Genomic DNA, 21,268 nt, shown 5'->3' with positions numbered 1-21,268 from the left:
GAGGAAGAGATAGAGGTGGTGGCGTGGTGGTGTTGACAACGACAATAATAAAAGAAAAAAATAAAAAAAAAGAATGAGGAAAAGAAAAAATAACAACATTGGAAGTAAAAAGAAGAAGAAAAACGCAGAAAAAAAAATCCGTAAAAAAAGAAATCATAAAAAACAGATATATAGTGACATATTTAAACAAAAGATAATTAAAAATAATAGTACATGAATATTAATTAGATTATACTAACGTAGTTGGATAATTAACTTGGTTACAGAATATTATTAAAAAACAAATTATAAATGAGTGTTAGTTATTACATTAAAATTACATTTCACATAACGGCCGAATATAAGTATTCTTAAATATATATCTGAGAGAATAATATATAATTCTTAATTTATTACCAACTGAAAAGGAAACCTGGCCTATATAAATAGATCAGAGAAAATAAATTAAATAATACGCAATAGCATTAATGCATAGGTGAGAAAATATTTACTCCATCCATCCACCACTTGTTTATTTAATTTATGAACCAAACTCCTGCCATAGTTTCATCTACTCATCCCTCTTACTTCTCGTATCATATCATCATATATTCTTTTCTTTCTTAATTTCCAACCCCCACTTTCCCTTCAAACTTTTTTTTTTTTGTTTTAATTTAATTTTCTCTGTAACATTCACACCGGTGAGGGAGACACATTTTCTTCCATCCATATCTCTTCATATCAACTTGATTTTTTTATTTTTTTCTTTCATTGTCATATTATTGTTCCAATAATGTACTCGTAATTAAAAGTGGTAGCATGCATTTAATTTTTATTGTGTATATATAGGGGTAAGTGCTAGAAGAAAAATGGCCGAAAGAACAAGAAAAAAAGGAGAAGATAATGATGATGATGAGGAAGAAATAGAGAAAGAAATGGTGATGGAGAATTATAGTGAGGTGATGTTAGAAAACATTGGTGTGTGTAACATGGATGAAGCACCAGCTAGAAGACGTGCTCGTGAGGCTTTTAAGCATGTTCAGCTTGCCATTGATCACTGCTTGTTTCGGGTAACATTCTTACATTATTACAAGAATAAATAACCATTTGTACCTATAAAAGATGAAAATATTGACATATGTACCCAGGTTAGATCGAAACTAAATTTGTACTTACATAAGATATCCTCTGTGTGACAAAAATACCTTGTCTTTAAAGGGTTGGAGTGCCACATAGGTACTTTTGTCGGACAAAAAACTTCTTGCATGGGTATAAGTTTAGTTTCGATCTAATATAGATACATATATTAGCGTTTTCATCTTTCATGAGTACAAATGGTCATTTATTCTTATTACAATTATAATGCATACATACATCTCTCTTTTTTCTTTCTATTTAATTTTAAAAATAATTAATTTTAGTTAATGAGACACATCTTTGTCAATCACACACACTATAAAACAAATACTGATATTCTAATTTTATAAAATTCTGTAATATTTTATTTTATTATTTTACAAAAAAATCTATGAATATACAAAAAATTAATTATTAAATTAGTTAGTATATATATTGTTTATATTATTTTTATTGTGTATTTTATATTTTAATATGTATTTTATATGAGTGATTAATTTTTAGTGTATATATAGTATAGTTAATTATTTTATGTGTGCCATAGTTATTTTCATTATTTTTTACCTCTAATAATAATACTTAAATTCAGATTTTTTAAATTTTAGATTCTAACAATTTTTATTTTTTAAAATTTTGTGTGTTGACTAATGATGTGATTCTAGCATCTAAACTTTAAAGCTAAAATGTTGGGTTTAAATATCATTATTGTTGATGCAAAATCAATAAAGTGCAAATGTAGATGAAGTATTTAAGAGAACAATTAATAATGCCTTATAAATGGAGGACTTGTGCCGATTTATTAGTTTGTTGAATTGATTCGTCACTCGTTCCATTTTAGAAAATGCTTTAATTTATATATATATGCATTTTTACCCCATAAGTAGCATAGAACATCCAAAAAACAAAGGGATAGCCTAGAAATAAAAATTACAATTTAGATTTATATATCTGCATGCGCTTTTTGTTTGGTAACTCGAGCAACACGACTAATTGTCATATAAATAAGAATTAATTTTTATATTCTAAAAAATGCATAACATTATAATTATTAATAGCTATACATATATTATAAAATCGACCGGACCAATGAGTTATAGTTCAAATGATATAGTTTTTTCATACTCATCTAAGAAGTTGCGGATTTGAGTCTCCTTATCTTTTTTTTTTTACCAAAAATAGGAAAACTCGAACCTGCAACCTTTTAGATGAGTATGAGAAGATTATGCCATTTGAACTATTACTCATTGGTCGAGTCTCCCTATCTTTAATAAAAATAAAATAAAATAAAATAAAATCGACCGAATTGAGTACAGCGGGGCGAATTGATTAAGTTTTTGAACTATATTTTTACAAGCATTGAGAATTAATTTTAAAAAAATTATAATAAGAAATTGAACTTAGTATTTTTAAGTTATAAAAATTATTTACACACCATCTTTAACTATTAGACTATAATTAATTTTATATTTTTATTATATAAAATGTATACATCTATATATAAAAATAGCAGTTGAATATCAGATAAGACACCAATAAGAATAACACTCTTTCAAAGTATTAATTCTTAGGAAAAAAATTCAATTCATTTTATAAAATTAATTATTGTCAGTGAAATAAAAATAAAATGATCCACCTAGTCAAAGGTCAACATGGATACTACATAATTCGGGAAAAGACAATGCAGATAAGTTTTTAAAAAATATCCGAACGATCTATGAATATTGAATACCATATTCAATTCCCTTGCTTTGGCGGTTTGAACCTCCTATTCTCGTCCTATATATTATTATTACATCAAGGTTTAAATAATTCTTTTCCATAAAATATTTTTTAATTTTGTTTCCTATAAATTTTCTTTCTCAGTTTTGACCAAGTAACATTTAGAAGTTTTCTATTTTAATTTTTACTATTAATTTATTCCATTAAATATTAATGTAGTTAGTTAAAAACAATATATATAATAAGTTAAATTACTAATGTGACATGATGCAGGCATTTAATTTGTCAGGCAACTATTTAACATAACAAATCAATAATTGAGACTAAAATAAATAACTTTAAAAAAAATTATTTTAGAGAAAACAAAAATTAGTTTTAGCCTTAGCTTGTATCCTAATATAGAAAGAAATTAAGAGGATATTGCAACTAATTTTTGCTTTTGAAATTTGTTACAGTTACCTGTAGATGGGATAAAGATGAAAGAGGTAAAGGAGTCTATCATTTTTCCTCTATTAAAATTGTTGTTATTTTGAGGTGATATTTACATGAGCTTAATTTTGATGCACTGACAATATAAAATATTTTATGTCGTGTAATCACATCTATTTTTTTGAATGATCATTCACGCGATTAATAAAAATAATAGTTATTTTTAATAATGTTGTGCTATGTAATTGGAAACACGTGTAAAGTTTCTTTACACTCATGAAAATTAAATTTATATTTACACTGGGATTTTAATTATTATGTACATACAGGGCTATGAAGTGAACTCGAGAGGATTAGAGATATTCTCCAAAAGTTGGCTACCAGAAACATCTTCTTTGAAAGCAATAGTTTGTTACTGTCATGGCTATGCAGACACTTGCACATTTTACTTTGAAGGCATGGAACACATTACATTACACATCTATCTATTAATGCATAACTTTAATACTAAAAGTTGTTATTATTGGATTTCATTTTTATTTTTATTTTTATCTTTTGTGTAATATATTTTATACTTAGGAGTTGCAAGGAAGTTAGCAACATCTGGTTATGGAGTGTTTGCAATGGATTACCCTGGATTTGGTCTCTCAGATGGCCTTCATGGCTATATTCCTAGCTTTGAAAATCTAGTGAATGATGTCATTGAGCATTTCTCCAAAATTAAGGGTAAGATACATTATTTTTCACTTGATTTAATTCTTCTTAAGTGGAAGTTTATGTTTATTATTATTAGTCAATATTAGATAATTTTTTTTATTGTAAAATTATTTTTTTTGAAGGATTTAGTATTAGAATTTAGAATTTAAAATTAAAAAATTTAAAATGTTGGTTGATATTAACTGAAAAAATTGATGTTTTTTTGCTTCAGTTAAATTAAGGATTTCTTCACTTTTAACTTACTTCAGTTAGGTTTTTTTTTTTTTTTTTTTTTTTTTGGACAGAACAAAAGGAGTATCAAAATTTACCAAGCTTCTTGTTAGGTGAGTCAATGGGAGGAGCCATTGCTTTGAAAATCCACTTCAAACAACCACATGCATGGGATGGTGCTGCTCTTATTGCACCTTTATGCAAGGTATATTAATTAAACTAATAATACACTATATCTATATATCTATATATGTATGTATATGTCACTCAACTAATTAACCAATTTTCTTTTGTAGTTTGCTGAAGATATGATTCCACATTGGTTGGTTAAACAAATACTAATTGGTGTCGCCAAGGTTCTTCCCAAGACTAAGCTAGTTCCACAAAAGGAAGAGGTGAAAGAAAATATATATAGAGATGTGAAGAAAAGAAAATTGGTAGGCCTTTAATTATGCAAATAATATTTTGATATGTTCTTGTTAAATTTTGGAAGAAACATACTTGTCTATTTTCTAATTAATGTTTTGATATTTTTCTTTTTGATATATTTTTTTGGCGGATAAAAACCGAATGAAAATTGTTATGAATGAGTTTCATGTGTAATTTTACATATGAAACTCGTTCACGATAATTTTCACTTTGTTTTTATCCTCCAACATAATTTGCTACAGGCACCGTATAATGTGTTACTATACAAGGATAAACCAAGACTTGGAACTGCATTGGAGTTGCTTAAGGCCACACAAGAATTAGAACAGAGATTGGAAGAAGTAATTTTCTATCTGAACAACTAGAACTATATGATGCCTATCAATTGATGCAAAACTTCTTTGATAGATAAAAATAAATGAAGGAAATAACATTTTGTGGACTTATGAGTAACACTAACCCTGAACATATGGTTTTATTATGTTGAACTCAATTAGTAAAATAACTATTAAAGTTAGAATTTAATTTATATTAAAAAGATCGTATTAATATTAGTCAATATTTTATTTTTATATTATTAAAATTCAGGATTTAAAATTTAGTCTTTAAAAATTAAATTTTAGGATTTAAAATTGAATAAATATTATATTATTTAAATATTAGGTATAAAATATATGTAGTATTACTTGAATTTAAGTATTAATTTGGATTGACTTTTTAATAAAAAAAGTATTTTTTTAATAAAGAATGTTTATTCAATTTAAAATCTATTTGAATACGTTTTTTTAAAAAAATATTTTTATTAAAAAAAACAAATTATTTACTTTTTTAAAAGTTAGCAATAATTTATTTAAAAAAAATAAAAGACGTTTTTAATAATTAAAAATCTTTTTAAAAAATTTATCTAAATATAAAATAATTTTTATCTGTTAATTTTTTTTTAAATAAAATAAATAAATATTTTTTTTTAAAATCAATCCAAACTAACCCTAAAAATTAGTAGATATTATAAAGTCACTTATTAGGTTCACCATGAATTCAAGTTGATGTTAAATCTTCCAAAATACTTTGAGTTACTATAATCAATTTTATTTTATTTTGTTTAAGACTGCAATGACAAGATATGACATGTTATATTGTGGGACCTACTCTGATGACATGAAATCCTCTATTAATTGACAGGTGTGTGTGCCATTATTGATCATGCATGGAGAAGCTGATATAATAACTGATCCATCAGCTAGCAAGGCTTTGTATGAGAAAGCTAATGTGAAAGACAAGAAACTGATCCTCTATAAGGATGCTTTTCACACTCTCCTTGAAGGTGAACCTGATGAAACAATTTTCCATGTGCTTGCTGACATTATAACTTGGCTTGATGACCATAGCACCACAAAATACAAGTATTAAGCACCTTATTCTACTTTTAGATAATCATAATGTTTATTTGGTGTACTAGTATGATATAGAAGCAATGTCAATGCTTAAATGTGCTTGACTGCTTGTATTTACTAAACTTAAGTTTGCATAGTAGAATGTTCCTATGTTTCAATATAAGTAATTTATGTTACATGGTACTTTTTGTGTCAAAAATTACTAATTTAGTACTACTTATTATGGCTGATGTACCAAGGACACAAAAAAGGTAAGTTTTCCACATGCATAATAAAGGATTTTGACCTGAAATAGAGTAATTAATTTTGGTTGAATAATGCTAATTGCCAAACCCTGTTACAAGGTGGACCACTAAATTAATTTATGTTAGTGTTTGACAGATTTTTTAACTATGAGATTGTATTGTCTCTCTAAGCTAAGATTATTATGCTATTCGGTTTTTTTTTTTTTTAAATCATATTGTCTTTCGTATAAATAACTAGAGACCAAATTATTAGATATTTACTCGTAAAATTTTCTGCTACTCATTATGGTTAATATCAAACACGAAAAAAAAAAAGTTAGTTTTCTACGTGCATATAAGAGTTGAGCTCAATAGAATAATATTGATTTTGGTTGTTGCAAAACTCCATCTGGCCTTCTAGTACTTCAATAATTTACTGTAAATTAATTTACATCAAATTCTTCAATGGTAACATAATGAGAAGTAAACAAAGTGACCAAAATTAATGAAATTGACAGATGAACTCATCAGTAATATACTGACTAAGAGCATACATAGTTCATAAAAGATTGAACATAACATTACATTAAAAAAAAAAAAATTGATAAGTAAACTATTGAGAATTTATATTTTAGACAGATTAGTTTTTAACAAAAAATATTAAAAAAATTTCGCAAATAACAAACATAGACAAATTAGTTTAAATTAAGATATTTTATCTTAATCATAAGGATTAATCTAAAGATAGTGTATCTATATCTGTCATTTTTAAAGATTTTATTAGTATTTTTTTTAAAGACTAATGATTATTTTGTTCGAATTATAAATTATCAGGAGATTTATTTGTTGCTTTACTATAAAAAATCTTTAAATACATAGAAGGTCTTCTGGTCAAAATTACGGTACACATTGATTAGTCGAAGTGTATTATATATAGACATCACCATATTAATATAATTGTACTAGCACCTCTTTTATCTTAAGTACCAAATTTTTTGAATATATTCAAGATTTAAATTCGATTAATAAGCCACCAAATTATCTATAAAGACAACAATGTTGGACACGATTTACAATTAACAAAAACGTATTAGAAGTTAGTTGTACCAATTGAGCCCAAACAAAGATGATGAAAGTCAAATACTCGTAATAAAACTTCATCACAAAATGAAGTAATAACAATAATATTAGAGATAGATTCAATTACAACCAAAGAATTACTTAAATACACCAAATTAAAATCAGTTATTAGGACACAATGAACTATAATTTCATAGTCATATAAACCTAATACGACAATAGTGTTTGCTTCCTTCTTAGATCCTTCAAATACAAATAGAGAGGGGTTGTTGGTTAGAAAAAAAAAATTAAAAATTTAAATTTAAATTTTTAAGATTACAATTAAATAGGAAAGTATTGTCAATACTAACTTTTTTTTCCAAAGATAATAGTGATATTTTATTCAATAGAAAAATAAATACAATGTCTAAAAATCAGGACAAGAAAAATAAAAAAAAAAGAGATTCTCAAATATTCACGAACATATAAAATTTTAAGAAGAAAATAACATAAAAAATTAGATAGGAAAAAAAATTTTAGGCACTACTATGCATAAGGCAAAATAGATAGTTCATGCTTCAACTTAAACGATGTTGTTAGCACTTTTTTTGGAGGCTCCTGGATACGCTCGAAGACTCGTTGACACCTCTCTTTCCAAATATTCTAAGTTATAATCAAAACCAATCCAGCTCTTTGAGAGTTTGTTCCTTGAAGTCCAATTTGTAACACCAAATACCTCCACCAATCGAAGAACAAAGAACATCTATAGTCTGGATTGAGGTAAGACAAAGGACTCTTTTTCCACACTAGATTAGTGTCTCCATAAAAAAATAGATAGTGCATGAGTGATTCTAGAACTGACTTGCAAATTAGACAAGTTGTCGGAGTGGATGGGAACCGCTGGTAGATGAAAAGCAGAACAGGAAGCTTGTCCTGGAGGATTTTTTACGCAAAGAGCAAAATTTTGTGAAAAAATTTTAACTTCCATAAATGGCTCCAAACTGTCATCTGTTGCATAAAGTTCGAACAAAATTCAATGGAGGTATGGTAAAATTGGTAAGCACCCCCTATACCTTGATACACCATCATATATTTTTGCTCTGTTTATTACCCATTGAATTGTGTCTTCACCTTTATTTGGGGTTATGGAGAGGATTTGTTGAGCAATTTTTGGAGAAAAAAGGTTTAAAATTAATACTTGGTTTCACTGTTTTTGACAAAAAACAGGTCTTTCATCCATAACAGATGGTAACTATCTGATAATAGTGTCGCAGATGGTGGAACAGTGAAGGGGTAAGGAGGAGCGAGCCATGGTTCACTAAAGATTCGAATATTACTAGAACTTACTTTCTAACTAATGCCTTTCTTTATAACTCGCCTCCCTTCAAAAATACTTTGCCAACCCCAAGAAGGTAAAGTTCCTACTTCTGCTGCAAGGATAGAATTAAATCTAAAGTATTTACTTTTAAGTATTCTAGAAAGAAGAGAGTTAGGTTGAGTTACGATTTTTCAGCACTGTTTACCTAAAAGAGCTAGGTTTTGAGTCCTGAGATCTTTGAAACTAAGCCCGTCTTCTTTCTTAGACCTAGTCATCTTATCCAACTAATCCACACTATTCGCCTTTCAGAACCGTGCTACCCCCCACCAGAACTGGGTTAGAATACTAGAAATTTTATTTAGCAAGTTGTTCAGAAGTTTAAAACATGACAATGTGTATATTGGTATGGCTTCACGAACTGCTTGGAGTAATACATGTCTTCCTCCATTAGATAACAAGCACCTTTTCCATCCTTGTGTCTTTTTGAGAACCTTATCTTTGATTGAGTTGAAGGTGACTTTCTTAGAGCAGTTGACAAGGGAAGGTAGACCCAAATATTTATCTTGTGCACCTATGTGATAAATATTCAGTTGGACTGCTAGAAAGGTTGTAATCAGTTTTGGAGTGTTATTACTAAAAAACAGAGCCGATTTATTAAGACTAATTCTTTGCCCACTGAAGCTCTCATAAAATTCCAATAATTCTAGAATAGAGACATACCTATTTTCCCAGGCTTTACCGAATAGAAAGAAATCATCAGCAAATAGTAAGTGATTTATAGTTAAGTATCTTCTGTTTATCTGAATTTTTCGAATGAGACTGTTTTGCTCTGCTTTGTGTAGCAAGAAGGAAAGTCATTCTGCACATAATAAAAAAAAGGGGGATAGAGGGTCACCTTGAAGGATGCTACTATTTGGTTTAAAAAACCATAGAGTTGACCTTCCACAACAACAGAGTAAGAAACGTTGTCAACAATTCATGAATCCAGTCAATAAATCTCGATTCAAAACCCAACTTCTCTATAATAAACCATAGAAAATACCACTCCACCCTGTCGTAGGCTTTACTCATATCAAGCTTGAGTATCATTTCGTATTCCAAGCCTCGCTTTTTTTGTTTAAAGTAGTACATACATTCGTGTGCTATAAGAATGTTATCAGAAATAAGTCTACCTTTCAAGAATGCACTTTGAGTAAAGCTAATTACCTTATTCATACACCCTTGGAGTCTGTGGATTAGTACTTTTGAAATGATTTTGTAGACAACAGAGGACAAACTGATAGGCCTTATCTGAATCATATCACTCGTATCTGGGATCTTTGGCACTAGACAGATATTGGTGTGGCTAAAACTTGTCAAAATTCTACCTCCAGCAAATAAACTCCTCACCGCCCAGAACACGTCTTTTCTCACTATATCCAAGTAGAAATAGAAGAATTTAGCCGTTATACCATTCTCTCTTGATGCACTCTGAGGGTGGATACTACCTCTTCCATAGAAACAGGTCTTCTGAGCCTACAGTTCATGTTACTTGTAACCTTAGGCTCGAAGTCTGTGAAAAAAGGCCCAGGATCTGCCTGATTAGAAGATGTGAAAATACTCTTAAAGTAGTCCTCATCCACCTTAGCAATATCAGCATTGGTTGTTCCATATCCCCATTATCCCTCTGTAGATGCTATATCTTATTTCTTCTGGTTCTAGATTTAAATTCTCGATGGAAGAAGCTTGTATTTTGGTCTCTTTCCTTTAGCCATTTAATTCTAGATTTGTTTTTCTAATAAAATTTCTGGTCCAAATATACTTTTTCAAGCCGCTATTCAAGCTCAAGTAATTCAGTATCTCCCATGATGCTTGATACCCGTTTTTATTCTAGAAGAGCAGTAACTTCTACAATTTCCTTTTTAGAATTAGTAGAGCTGTTCTTTTGCCAAAGAATCAATTGGTGTCTAACTAATTTAAGCTTCTGAAATAATCTAAACATCGCTAAACCTTCTATATCTGAGTTCCAGACCTCGCTGATGAAGTTACGAATTTGTTCTTCACCATACCAGCAGGATTGAAACTTGAATCTCCTCTTTGATCTCTTCGATTGGTAGTTAGTATCTAAAAGAAGAGAACGTGATAAAAAACCTGACTCTGATAGTCTAAAGACCGTGGGATGAGAGTATAATTGGGACCAAGATTCATCAACAATCACTCTGTCAAGCCTTTCCTGAATTAGTTCACCTTCCCTGCGTCTGTTACTCCGATTAAATAGTCTACCCACCATTCCCAAATCAATCAAGGAGTTATCTCCAACAAAGTAATTAAAGGTAGCAATAGAAGAATGAGATTTAGGATTACCACCAAGTTTCTCACCTTGATCAATAATAGAATTGAAATCACCAACAATAATCGATTTACCTTGGAGTTGGGAGAGCACCAAAGAGATTTTTTGGAACTGGGATAGCCGAATATTCTCATTGTAGTTTAAATAAATGCCTACAAAGTTCCATTCAATGTTAAGAGGGATAGCTTTTATCAAGGCAGTAATATAGAACTCAGAACAACTGAAAATCTGAATAACAAAATCATCCTTCCATGCCAACACAAGTCCACCCTACTACCAGAAGGATCAACAATTTGCCAATTAGAGTAGCCACAAGTCCTGGATTTTTTTTTTCACCTGTCGAGATTGATGTTTTATTTCACAAAGAAAAACCAAATCGGGGGAGTGAGATTGAATAATCCCTAGGTTGTGAACTGTCAGGGGTCAAACTCTGACAATTTCATGGGTCTTGGGGTGCCATTGACCGACTGACACCGTCCATCCTCTGATCAGCAATTAGCTCTTATTCAACACACATCTTCTTGGCCAGAAGCTCTATACATGCCTCCAATCTCTTAGGAAAGTATTCCTCTGTATTGAACTTTTGTCTCAGGTAGCAGAGAAAGAACTTGATGATGATTTGGTGAGAGAGAGAAGATTGCTAGAGCAGAATTTTGAGAGCTTCTTAGATGAATTCTGATTTATTAGAATAATGAATCTCACTTACATCAGATACAAACTTTCCTTATATACACACATAATAAGCTCAACTAATAGCTAATTATCTATACTATATAACTAGCCATCTATTCTTCATTACTAAGCTAATTTCTCTAACTGACTGACAAATATAAGTGACTTAGTTTACTAACTGAATTCTATTATATTATCAATGAGCTAACACTTCTATTCCCCAACATCCCCCCTCAAGCTATCTATTAAGCCAAGCTTGGAATAAAAGGTTGAAAAGGTCTTAGAGCAAGTGATTTGGTAAGTACATTGGCAGTTTGATTTGCTGAAGATATTGGCAGAAGTTTAAGGACACCTTGAGTCTTGTCACGAACCACATGATAATCAATGTCTATGTACTTGGTTCTTTCGTGAAAAACTAGATTTGCAACGATATGGAGAGTTGCTTGGTTGTCACAATACAAAATGGTTGGTTTTTCTTGATGAATTTTGAAATCATTGAGGATATAAGTCACCCATAAACCTTCATGAGTTGCTGCCACCAGAGCTCGATATTCTGCCTCTGTGGAGGAGTAAAAAACAGTAGTTTGATTTTTGCTTTTCCAAGAGATTAGGGCTGATCTGAGGAAGCAGCAATAACATATCACGGATCATCTCGAATTCGGACACGTCCCCCAATCTGAATATGAGTAACCAGTGAGATCAGAATTTGATTGAGCTGGGAAGAAAACTCCCTTGACCAGAGCTTGTTTGAGGTATCGAAGGATGTGTAGGGTAGCCTTAAAATAAGCATCTGTTGCACAATTTAGGTACTTACTCAATTTGCCAACAACAAAGCAAATGTCAGGCCTAGTGTTTGTGAGATATATGAGTTGGCCAATTAATCTTTGATAAGGTTGGAGATCATCCAAAGGAACCCCTGATGACTTCGAGAGTGTTGTTGTGTAGTTCATGGGAGTGGCAACTGGTCTTGCATCTAGTAATCCATACTCCTTTAATAAATCTAAGGTGTATTTCCGTTGATACAACGAAATTCCTTGGCTGTTTTAATCCACCTCTAGCCCCAAAAAGAACTTTAGTTTCCCAATATCCTTAATTTTGAACTTTTCATCCAGCAACTTCTTCACAAATTCGATCTCTTGCATATCATCTCCAGCCAATATCAAATCATCAACATACACCAATATTGATGTAAAGCCATAACCTGAATTCTTGGAAAACAACGAATGGTCAGCCTTTGATTGCATGTAACCTGAATTGAGGAGACAGAACATAATTTGGAATTCCATTGTCTTGATGCATGCTTCAATTCATAAAGGGACTTTTCAAGTTTGCAAACCATACCATGCAAGGCTTCAAGGCCTGATGGGAGTTTCATGTAAACATCTTCTAGTAAATCACCATACAGAAATACAGTAACATCTAGTTGGTAAATGTGCCAATGCTTCTTAGCTGCCAAGGCCAGCATGATGAGCATTATGGTCATCTTAATCACAGGGCTGAAAGTGTCGAAAGAATTCAAGCGTTGAACTCGAGTAAAACCTTTAACTACAAGTTGGGTCTTGTGCCTCTCAATGCTGCCATCCGCTTTGAGCTTTGTCTCTAATATCCAAGGTTGCGAGAACCGGATTGGTCAATAAACCAGTAAGATCACTGGTTCACTAGTTCGACCGGTTTAATTAAATATTAAATAAAATTATTTTTAATTCAACATATAGTTTCAAATATATAAATTCAATAATTTCTAACTTAATAAAATTTAAAATTTTACAATTTCACATAATAAATTATCCATAATTTAATATTAAAAGTTCACAAACAACTTCAAACATCAAAGTTCATAACTAAAAATAATTAAAACGCACATAATGACAAACACATAATGTTCTACTATCAAAAGAAACATTAACAAATAAATTTTTAAAAGATAAAGTTGGTGCTAAGCAGCTTACTAGAGAGATTTAACTTATCAATTTGATATGTTTGTACTCAAAAGAAAAAGGTTAATGAACAAAAGAATTAGATCTGTACTCCTGGTCTATTCGCTTATCAATTGTTAACAATTGTTTCAAACTTGCACACACAATATATATATATATATATATATATATATATATATATATATATATATATATATATCATCCAGTATAAGGCCTTCTCTTCAAATTTCTTTTGGTAAAAGATAGGAGACTTTTAAATATCATCTAAAAACTAATTGATACATTTATTATCTGAGTACATAAAATCAAAAACTGTGTGTCCCAAGAGATAATGCATTAAACTATAACATAAGACCAGAAGTTCCACTTCAACAATGACTGGAAAAACTATCATCTTCAATTATTTCATTACCTCCTCTCAAATTGAGATTCATGGCAACGTGGATCTAACCATTCCTTTGGGGACTCCTTTGCCATGTTAGCATTCACTTCCCACCACCAACAAGCTCCCTTAGGTTGTCCACTTTGTTTTCCCTACCAGTCCCACTATTTCTCTTATCAACTTCTTTCAGCTTTTGCTTGAGCCTCAGTTTTTGGTTTGGTGGATTTGTCTCTTGTTTTGATTGTGAAGGAGGGATTCTGTGTGGTCCGAGATATATGTTCTCTTCTTTCTTAACCTACACAAAGAAATACAATTATTTAGCTTAAAACATTCTACCCAAGTAGTTCCATCCAAAGCAAAAAGCTTAGGAAATTTTCACAATAAGAAATAACACTTTGAGCTTACCTTTGTGGCAGAATTTGAGGATTTTATGCTTGGAATATGCGATTTACTTTGATCCGAGTCAATTTTCAAACTTGGAATCACAAACTCATCAGTGTCTACGAGTCAAAAATCACTCATTGAATATCAGAAGCAGAAAATCTATATGTTTGGATGCATGTAACTTTAAGGGCAGAGAGACAACATTTACTTACCGAAAGCGAGAGAAAGACGATGGTGAAGACACAGAGAGGGACATCTCAAACAAAAGATACAACGACGGCGACAAAGCTTCCACGCGACGGTGACACAACTTCCTAGAACGGCGACACAAGTTTCACACATGAAAACACACGCACATACACACAACACACACACACACACACACACACACACACACACACGCACGCAGACGCACGCACACACACACACACACCACACACGCACGCACGCACGCAACACACACACACACACACACACACACACGAACTTACACAGCGCACGCACGCACAGACCATACACACCCACATGCACACACGTACGCACGCACGCACGCAGGTGCGCACACACACACACACACACAGAGATAGAGAGCTCGAACAGAGGAGACGACGACAGAGCTTCTACACGCGACGGAGTTTCCACAGGAGACGCCTATACCCAATGGAGAAGAGTGGCAATGAAAACAAGTGGGGCTGCGGTGGCTGCAGTGGCTGTGGGGTTAGTGTTCTTCACTTTGTTCTTTCAATTTCCAAATTTTCCTTTTCAGTTTTAGAGAGAAGAGGGGTGAGAATGGGGTTGGGGTTGTGTTAGGGTATTGGATTTTAGGGTTTTCTTTTTTTCCCAGCCCATAAAATGACGCCATTTGGTGAGGTAGTTTAAATTGGAAACCCTCTAAAAAACTGTCTGATTCTGTCGGTTCACCGGTTAACCGCCGGTTTGGCTAGTTTTTGACCGATTTTTTGCCAAACAATTTTTGAGGCTAACCGAACCGGCCTGGTAACCGATTTTCGGTTAATCTAATTGAACTGGCCGTCTGGTTCGATTTTGAGAACTATGTTAATACCCACTTGCAGTCGATCGCTTTCTTTCCGGGTGGAAGTTTAGCCAGTTTTCAAGTCTTATTTCCCTTCAATGCATCAAGTTCGATTTTGAATTCCTCTTTCCAGCAGTCATGCACAATTTCTTGCTCATAGGATTGTGGTTCTTTGATATTGGATATTGCAATCGAGAATGTTCTTTAGTCACTGCTTAGCTTGTCATAGTTAACAAAGTTGCATACATGATATCGCTTAACATTGGATCGGAGTCAACAATATTAGAAATTGAGGTCTGCATATACTGGAAATCATCTAGGTACCGAGGGCTATTTTTAATTCTTGTAGATCTTCTAGGTGTATTATGAATATGTTCAATGAATGGTTGTTTTGTGTGTGATTGAGGTGTGATGATATTAGAATTAGTTGAAATTGATGTATGAGATATATGAGATGATGGTGTATTATGTATGTAAGAATGAGATATGTTGTGATTAGGTGAATCAATGTGTGTCATGCTCATCCCTTTATCATCATTAGATATTGAGATGGTCTTTATGTCATTAGCGTGAGTTATAGTGTTAGGAATACTATGTTAAGAGTCAAATTGACTTTTAAAAGGATCAAGAGTAGTATGTATAAAAGAAAAAATAGGTACTGTGATTTCTGGTGCACTATTTAACCCTATGTTGGCCAAAGTGATGTGAATGGAAAAACTTTTCATAAAAAATTAGATTCCTTGATATGAAAAATTTTCTAGTATCAATATCCATTAAAAGGTAACCTTTAGTGGTAGGTGGTAAGCCTACGAAAATATATTTCTTTGCTCTTTTATCCAATTTTTTTTTGGTTTGCAGTCAAAGTAGAAGCAAATGTGAGGCAACCAAAAACTTTGAAATGCTGAATATTGGTAAGATCTGATAAGGACTTTTATCCTTCAATATTGAACTTGGCACTCTATTGATAATATATGTAGCATATGTAGCTGCATAATCCCAAAAATATTTAGGCAAGCTAGATTTAAATAAAAGTGCTCTAGTCATATTGTGGATCTCTTGGTGTTTTTGTTCCACCACCCCATTTTATTGAGGTGTCTCAACATAAAATGTGTGGTGAAGGATCCCTTTTTTTTTTGTAAAAAAATGGTTGAGTTTGAATTCACTCCCGTTATTAGACCTAACACACTAACATAAGTATTGAATTGAGTCTCAGCCATCAAAATGAATTGTTTTAAAAGGTGAGTAGTTTCTATTTTTGGCTTCATGAATCGAAGCCATAGAAATCTGATGCTGTCCTCTACAATGGTTAGAAAATATTTATATCTATCTATTGAGGGAGTGGCTAATGGCCCCCAAATGTTAACATGAAGTAGTTCAAATAGATTTTCTGATTTATTTTTATTGAGATAAAATGGTAAGCGTTTTTGTTTTGCAAAGTAGCAAAATCACAAGGAATGTCATTTTTGAATGAACTAACATAGAAAAATCCTTTTTCATTATTTTCAACCTATCAAGTGATATTTTTCCTAACCTACAGTGCCATACATCAGGATCATTAGATGAAAACACTGTGCTTATGTGCTTTATCGTGTTTGTGACCTAATTATTTTTAGATGCTTGTAGGTCAAATGCTACCTCCTCTTGATTCTTTTCTTCCAGTATATACAGAACCTTTTCCATTTTAGATGCTCCAATCGTCTTCGAGGAAAGCTGATCCTGCACCTCACATTTTATGTGATTGAATAAAAATTGGCAAGACAAAGCATTAGTGGCCTTAGAGATAGAAATTATATTGAATGAAAAACTGAAAACATATAGAACATCAGTGAGGTAGAATTCACTAGAAAAATAGATTGTTCCATATATGGTTGAAGTAGTCTATGAACCATTTGGCATCTTTATAATTACTAGATCAATAGCCCTATGTGATTGGAAGAATTTTAGAGAGAATGACATTTGTGAGAAAAGTCTGTGTGAGTGTAAGAAGAAAGTATTTGAAAAACACTTGAGGATATGGCCAGTACAGTTGTTGCCGAATCAATATTATGAGCAGGGACTTGTGTATGATGTTGAAACAAGGCAATCATTGCTTTCTTTTGATCTTCGGAAAATAATTCTTCGAAATTCTGACTCTCTTCCTCCTAAGTTGAAGTCTTGTTATTGTTTTCATCACTACTTGCAACAACTATTTAATTGTTAATGTTTGCTCCTTTTTGGGTTCTTTGCATGTGTGGGGAGAACCCATGTTTGTGGTAACAATTATCAACCAAGTGTCCAATTTTGCCATAGTACGAGCACATCTTTATAGATGCTCAACCTCTTCCTTTACCAAATACTCCACAACCCCTTCCTCTTTCTCTATTGCTAGAAACTAGGTTGCTCACTGCTGCATTGATCACAGCTCCAGAATTAAGAATTTTAGCTTGGTTCATTTGCCGTGCTTGTTGCAAAAGTAATGAGAAAATTGCAGCTACATCGGGGAAGGGCTTCATCAACATTATTTGAGACTTCACAGTAGTGTACTGCTCATTGAGTCCTCTTAAAAAATAGATGGCATTCATCTGCTTCCTATAACCTTTCATCACTACAAGTCCACAAGAACATGTCTCACCGCACTTGCATAGATGAATGGATCTAGACTCGTCTAACTCTTCCCAAATTCCTTTTAAGTTTAGTAAAATATGATGTGATCGACATTTCTTCTTTTCTCATTGTGAACAAATCTTGTTAGTAATTCAGCTATACTAAAAATGTCTCCTTCATAAAACCTATGCTTCAAGTCATTCCAAAGCTCATATGCATCATTACACCATAATACACTTTACAAGATTTCTTGACTCAAAGATGCATGATGCCAAGAAAGTACTATCGTATTGCATCTATCCCAAACACTAAAGGAACTGTCATTTTCATAAGGTTTTGGAAGAGATCCTTCCACAAATTTGATCTTATTTTTCGATTTTAAAGCAATTCATGCAGATCGGGCCCAAGAGTGGTAATTTTGGTTTGATAATGGAATTGAAGTAAGAACGGTACTTGGATTCTCACTAGGGTGTAGAAAAAAGGGACTCGATAGGTCTTGATTGAGGCTGGTGTTCGTCTTTGCAGCTTGTGATTGAAACGATGAGAATTGTGCCATCATTTTCGCAAACTTCTAAAAATCTAACACGGTGAATTCTTGATTCTATGGATTTGGTTGATCCATCGTTCTTTCCTATGTGTTCACCAAAATTGAGCTTGAACTACAGGATCAGAATTCACGAAGCAATTAAACCTTAAATGGGGAAGGTACTCACAGATCTCTACAATCGTCTACGCTCACCGCAACATGTTAAAGTTTTATCTCAGGTAGCAGAGAAAGAACTCAATGATAATTGGTTGAGAGAGAGAAGATTGCTAGAGCAGAATTTTGAGAGCTTAATTCTAACTTATTATCACACTTACATCAGATACAAACTTTCCTTATATACACATTATAATAAGCTTAACTAATAGATAATTATCTGCATTACTAAGCTAATTTCTCTAATTGACTAACAAACATAACTGAATTTTGTTAACACTTTTATTCTCTAATACTCTGTCACAAACACCAATTCTTCATCTTCTTCCATATTTTTTGGATTCAGATGTGGATTTAATCCTGATGACAGAATGAGAGAAATTTAAGAAGAATAAAAAGAGAGAAAGAAGAAGAGAAAGTTGTATGGAATTGATTTAGATAAAAAAAAGGATTTGGAAAGATAAGTAGAGAATTAAAGTTAAAAAGAAAAAGAAAAACCCTTAAAAATACATCAAAAATCCTAACAGAGTAATTTAAAAGGATACATACTCCTCGTATTCCACTATACTATTAGATATGAGTCTTGATATATACTTGATTATTACCTTCATTGTCAAAACAGTCTTATATTAGGCTAGTAAAACATAATTATAATTGGAGGATTAAGCAAGTTGCTTTTTCAATATTCATGATTTTCATAAAACGTGTCATGTTTTTTAATAATTCGTAGTTATTTTCTTTTTCTAACCAGCAGCCTGTTCAGTAGATTAAATTTTTTATTTTTTAAAATTTTAAAATTTTTTTAATTTAAATTATGCTTATTTAAATTTTAAATTATTTTTTAAAATTAAATAAATTAATTCAATTTAAATTACAATAATTTGAATTGAATGGTATTATATTATAAAATAAATTCAAATTAATATAATACAAATAACCATTGTTTGAAACAAATTAGACTGAATTGAAAAACAAAATCAGGTTAATAGGATTTAAATAATAATAAATTATATTATATCATATCTATTTTCTTCCTTAATATTCTAGACATTTGCTTATACTTAAAATTCAAATCTTAACACCTGTATTTTAGAAATATTTTTACTTAATCATATAAGCACAAAGAGATGGTTTGGAAGGTTGCTAAGCTCATGCAATCAACTGTCTGGTTTATCGTTTGCATGCTTTATGTTCTTTGATGCAACAAGCTTCTATATGACAAAATTCTGTGTCAATAGATCTTGTTTGCTAAAAACTTTTGAAAATTGCATCAAGAAATTTTCTTGCAAATTTTGGTCATGCTAATAACATTTTTTGCATATGTTCAATGTAGATTTACTTATAAGCATTGGACAGCTTTAAGTGATTTTTCAAATTGACACAACTTTGATTTCTTTTGTGATTGGAGCCTCTTTGCATGAATTTGCAAATTAAGAAATTTAAACTATGTAATTAGTGCTGTCTATTTTTGTCATGCTTGTTTGCTTCTAGTTACCTAGAATCTGAATTTTTTGGTTCTTATTTCAATTTTGTGAACCTCATGCTCAATTGCATTAATCACTTTGGCATAAGGCAAATTCTTGTGTGAAGTTGAATGTGACTTGTTTGTTTTGGAAATTGTTTGAAGTTTTTAGAATTAAGGATCATTCTTCCTATGCACATAACCTTTAACTCCCATTTTTCCCTTTCAACTAACTATTTTCTTTTATACGTGCATAGCAATAATGCTTCTTTCTTCTCTTTATTGTAGATAAATAAGCAAGTCAAGTGGCTTTTATGTGTTTTATTGATTTGGAAGTTGCTCCTATTTACTTTTGCTTTGAATTCCATGCGTGTTTCCATTCAATTTTATATTTTCGTTCACTTTATATACATACTGTTTTGTGATTCAGTTTTCTGCTTTTTGCCTGTTTATTATATATTCCTGCTTATTGTGCCTTTAGATCATGTTCATATCACTATTTCCTTCATTGTTTTTCATATGGTTGACCTTAAAGGAAAGGGTAAGGCCACGGGGTATGGAAAAAGGAAACGGACCTCAAAGTGCACTAAGACATCCGATGCAGCATTTTCTGAGAGGTGTATCGGTGGGAGAGGCAGACTGGACTAGAGTACACCTCCCACCGACACGTACAAGTTCAGCAACCTGTATTCAGAGAAGAAATTTGAAAGGTTCCTAAAGAGGAACTTGCATGTTGAGAGGATACTCCAAATCCAGAGGAGCTAAGCATATATACTGATGACAGAATTGCTCAGCAGGGTTGGAGGTTCCTAGGTCGGGAACTCCCGTCAGTGAATGCATCATAGGTCAAAGAATTTTATGCTAACTATTACACTGGGGACCACGATGCAGTTCACTTGAGAGGCAAGATGATTTTGGTTACTGAGGAGGCTATTGAGCATGCCCTCCACTTTCAGCCTGGACCAAGCGGGAAAGATACATTTGAAGTGGCAGAAAGTGAGAAGAAGATGAAGACTTTTGATTGGGACAAAGTGTTGGCAATGAATGCTAAACCTGAGAGTCAGTGGATATTTGGTTCTGACAAGACGACTCCTCAGGGGATTCCTGTTCACTCTTTGACCAATGAGGCCCGTATTTGGCAGTAGCTTCTGTCCAATTACGTGATGTCGAG

General features: G+C 31.9%; 2 protein-coding genes across 2 annotated transcripts; one reads left to right on the top strand and one right to left on the bottom strand.

The window, feature by feature from the left end:
• The first annotated feature begins 545 nt into the window (after positions 1–545).
• Positions 546–6,305, top strand: LOC112751120 (caffeoylshikimate esterase). Its single transcript, XM_025800168.3, has 9 exons — positions 546–680; positions 829–1,049; positions 3,291–3,320; positions 3,594–3,720; positions 3,844–3,990; positions 4,266–4,396; positions 4,488–4,628; positions 4,863–4,961; positions 5,803–6,305. The coding sequence occupies exons 2-9, from the start codon at positions 849–851 to the stop codon at positions 6,028–6,030; spliced, it is 1,104 nt and encodes a 367-aa protein (XP_025655953.1). The 5' UTR covers positions 546–680; positions 829–848; the 3' UTR covers positions 6,031–6,305.
• A 7,508-nt stretch (positions 6,306–13,813) lies between these two features.
• LOC112747223 (uncharacterized) lies at positions 13,814–15,146 on the bottom strand. The gene is made up of 3 exons (XM_072218426.1): positions 14,532–15,146; positions 14,341–14,435; positions 13,814–14,230 (listed from the first exon to the last, which is right to left on the bottom strand). Exons 1-3 carry the CDS (start codon positions 14,659–14,661, stop codon positions 14,039–14,041), a joined length of 417 nt encoding a protein of 138 aa, XP_072074527.1. The 5' UTR covers positions 14,662–15,146; the 3' UTR covers positions 13,814–14,038.
• Positions 15,147–21,268: the final 6,122 nt, after the last annotated feature.

This window comes from Arachis hypogaea, chromosome 15 (assembly GCF_003086295.3).
Source record: "Arachis hypogaea cultivar Tifrunner chromosome 15, arahy.Tifrunner.gnm2.J5K5, whole genome shotgun sequence".
Lineage (NCBI taxonomy): Eukaryota > Viridiplantae > Streptophyta > Magnoliopsida > Fabales > Fabaceae > Arachis > Arachis hypogaea.
Note: the sequence above shows the minus strand (reverse complement) of the source record. Positions and strands in the feature narration are given on the sequence as shown.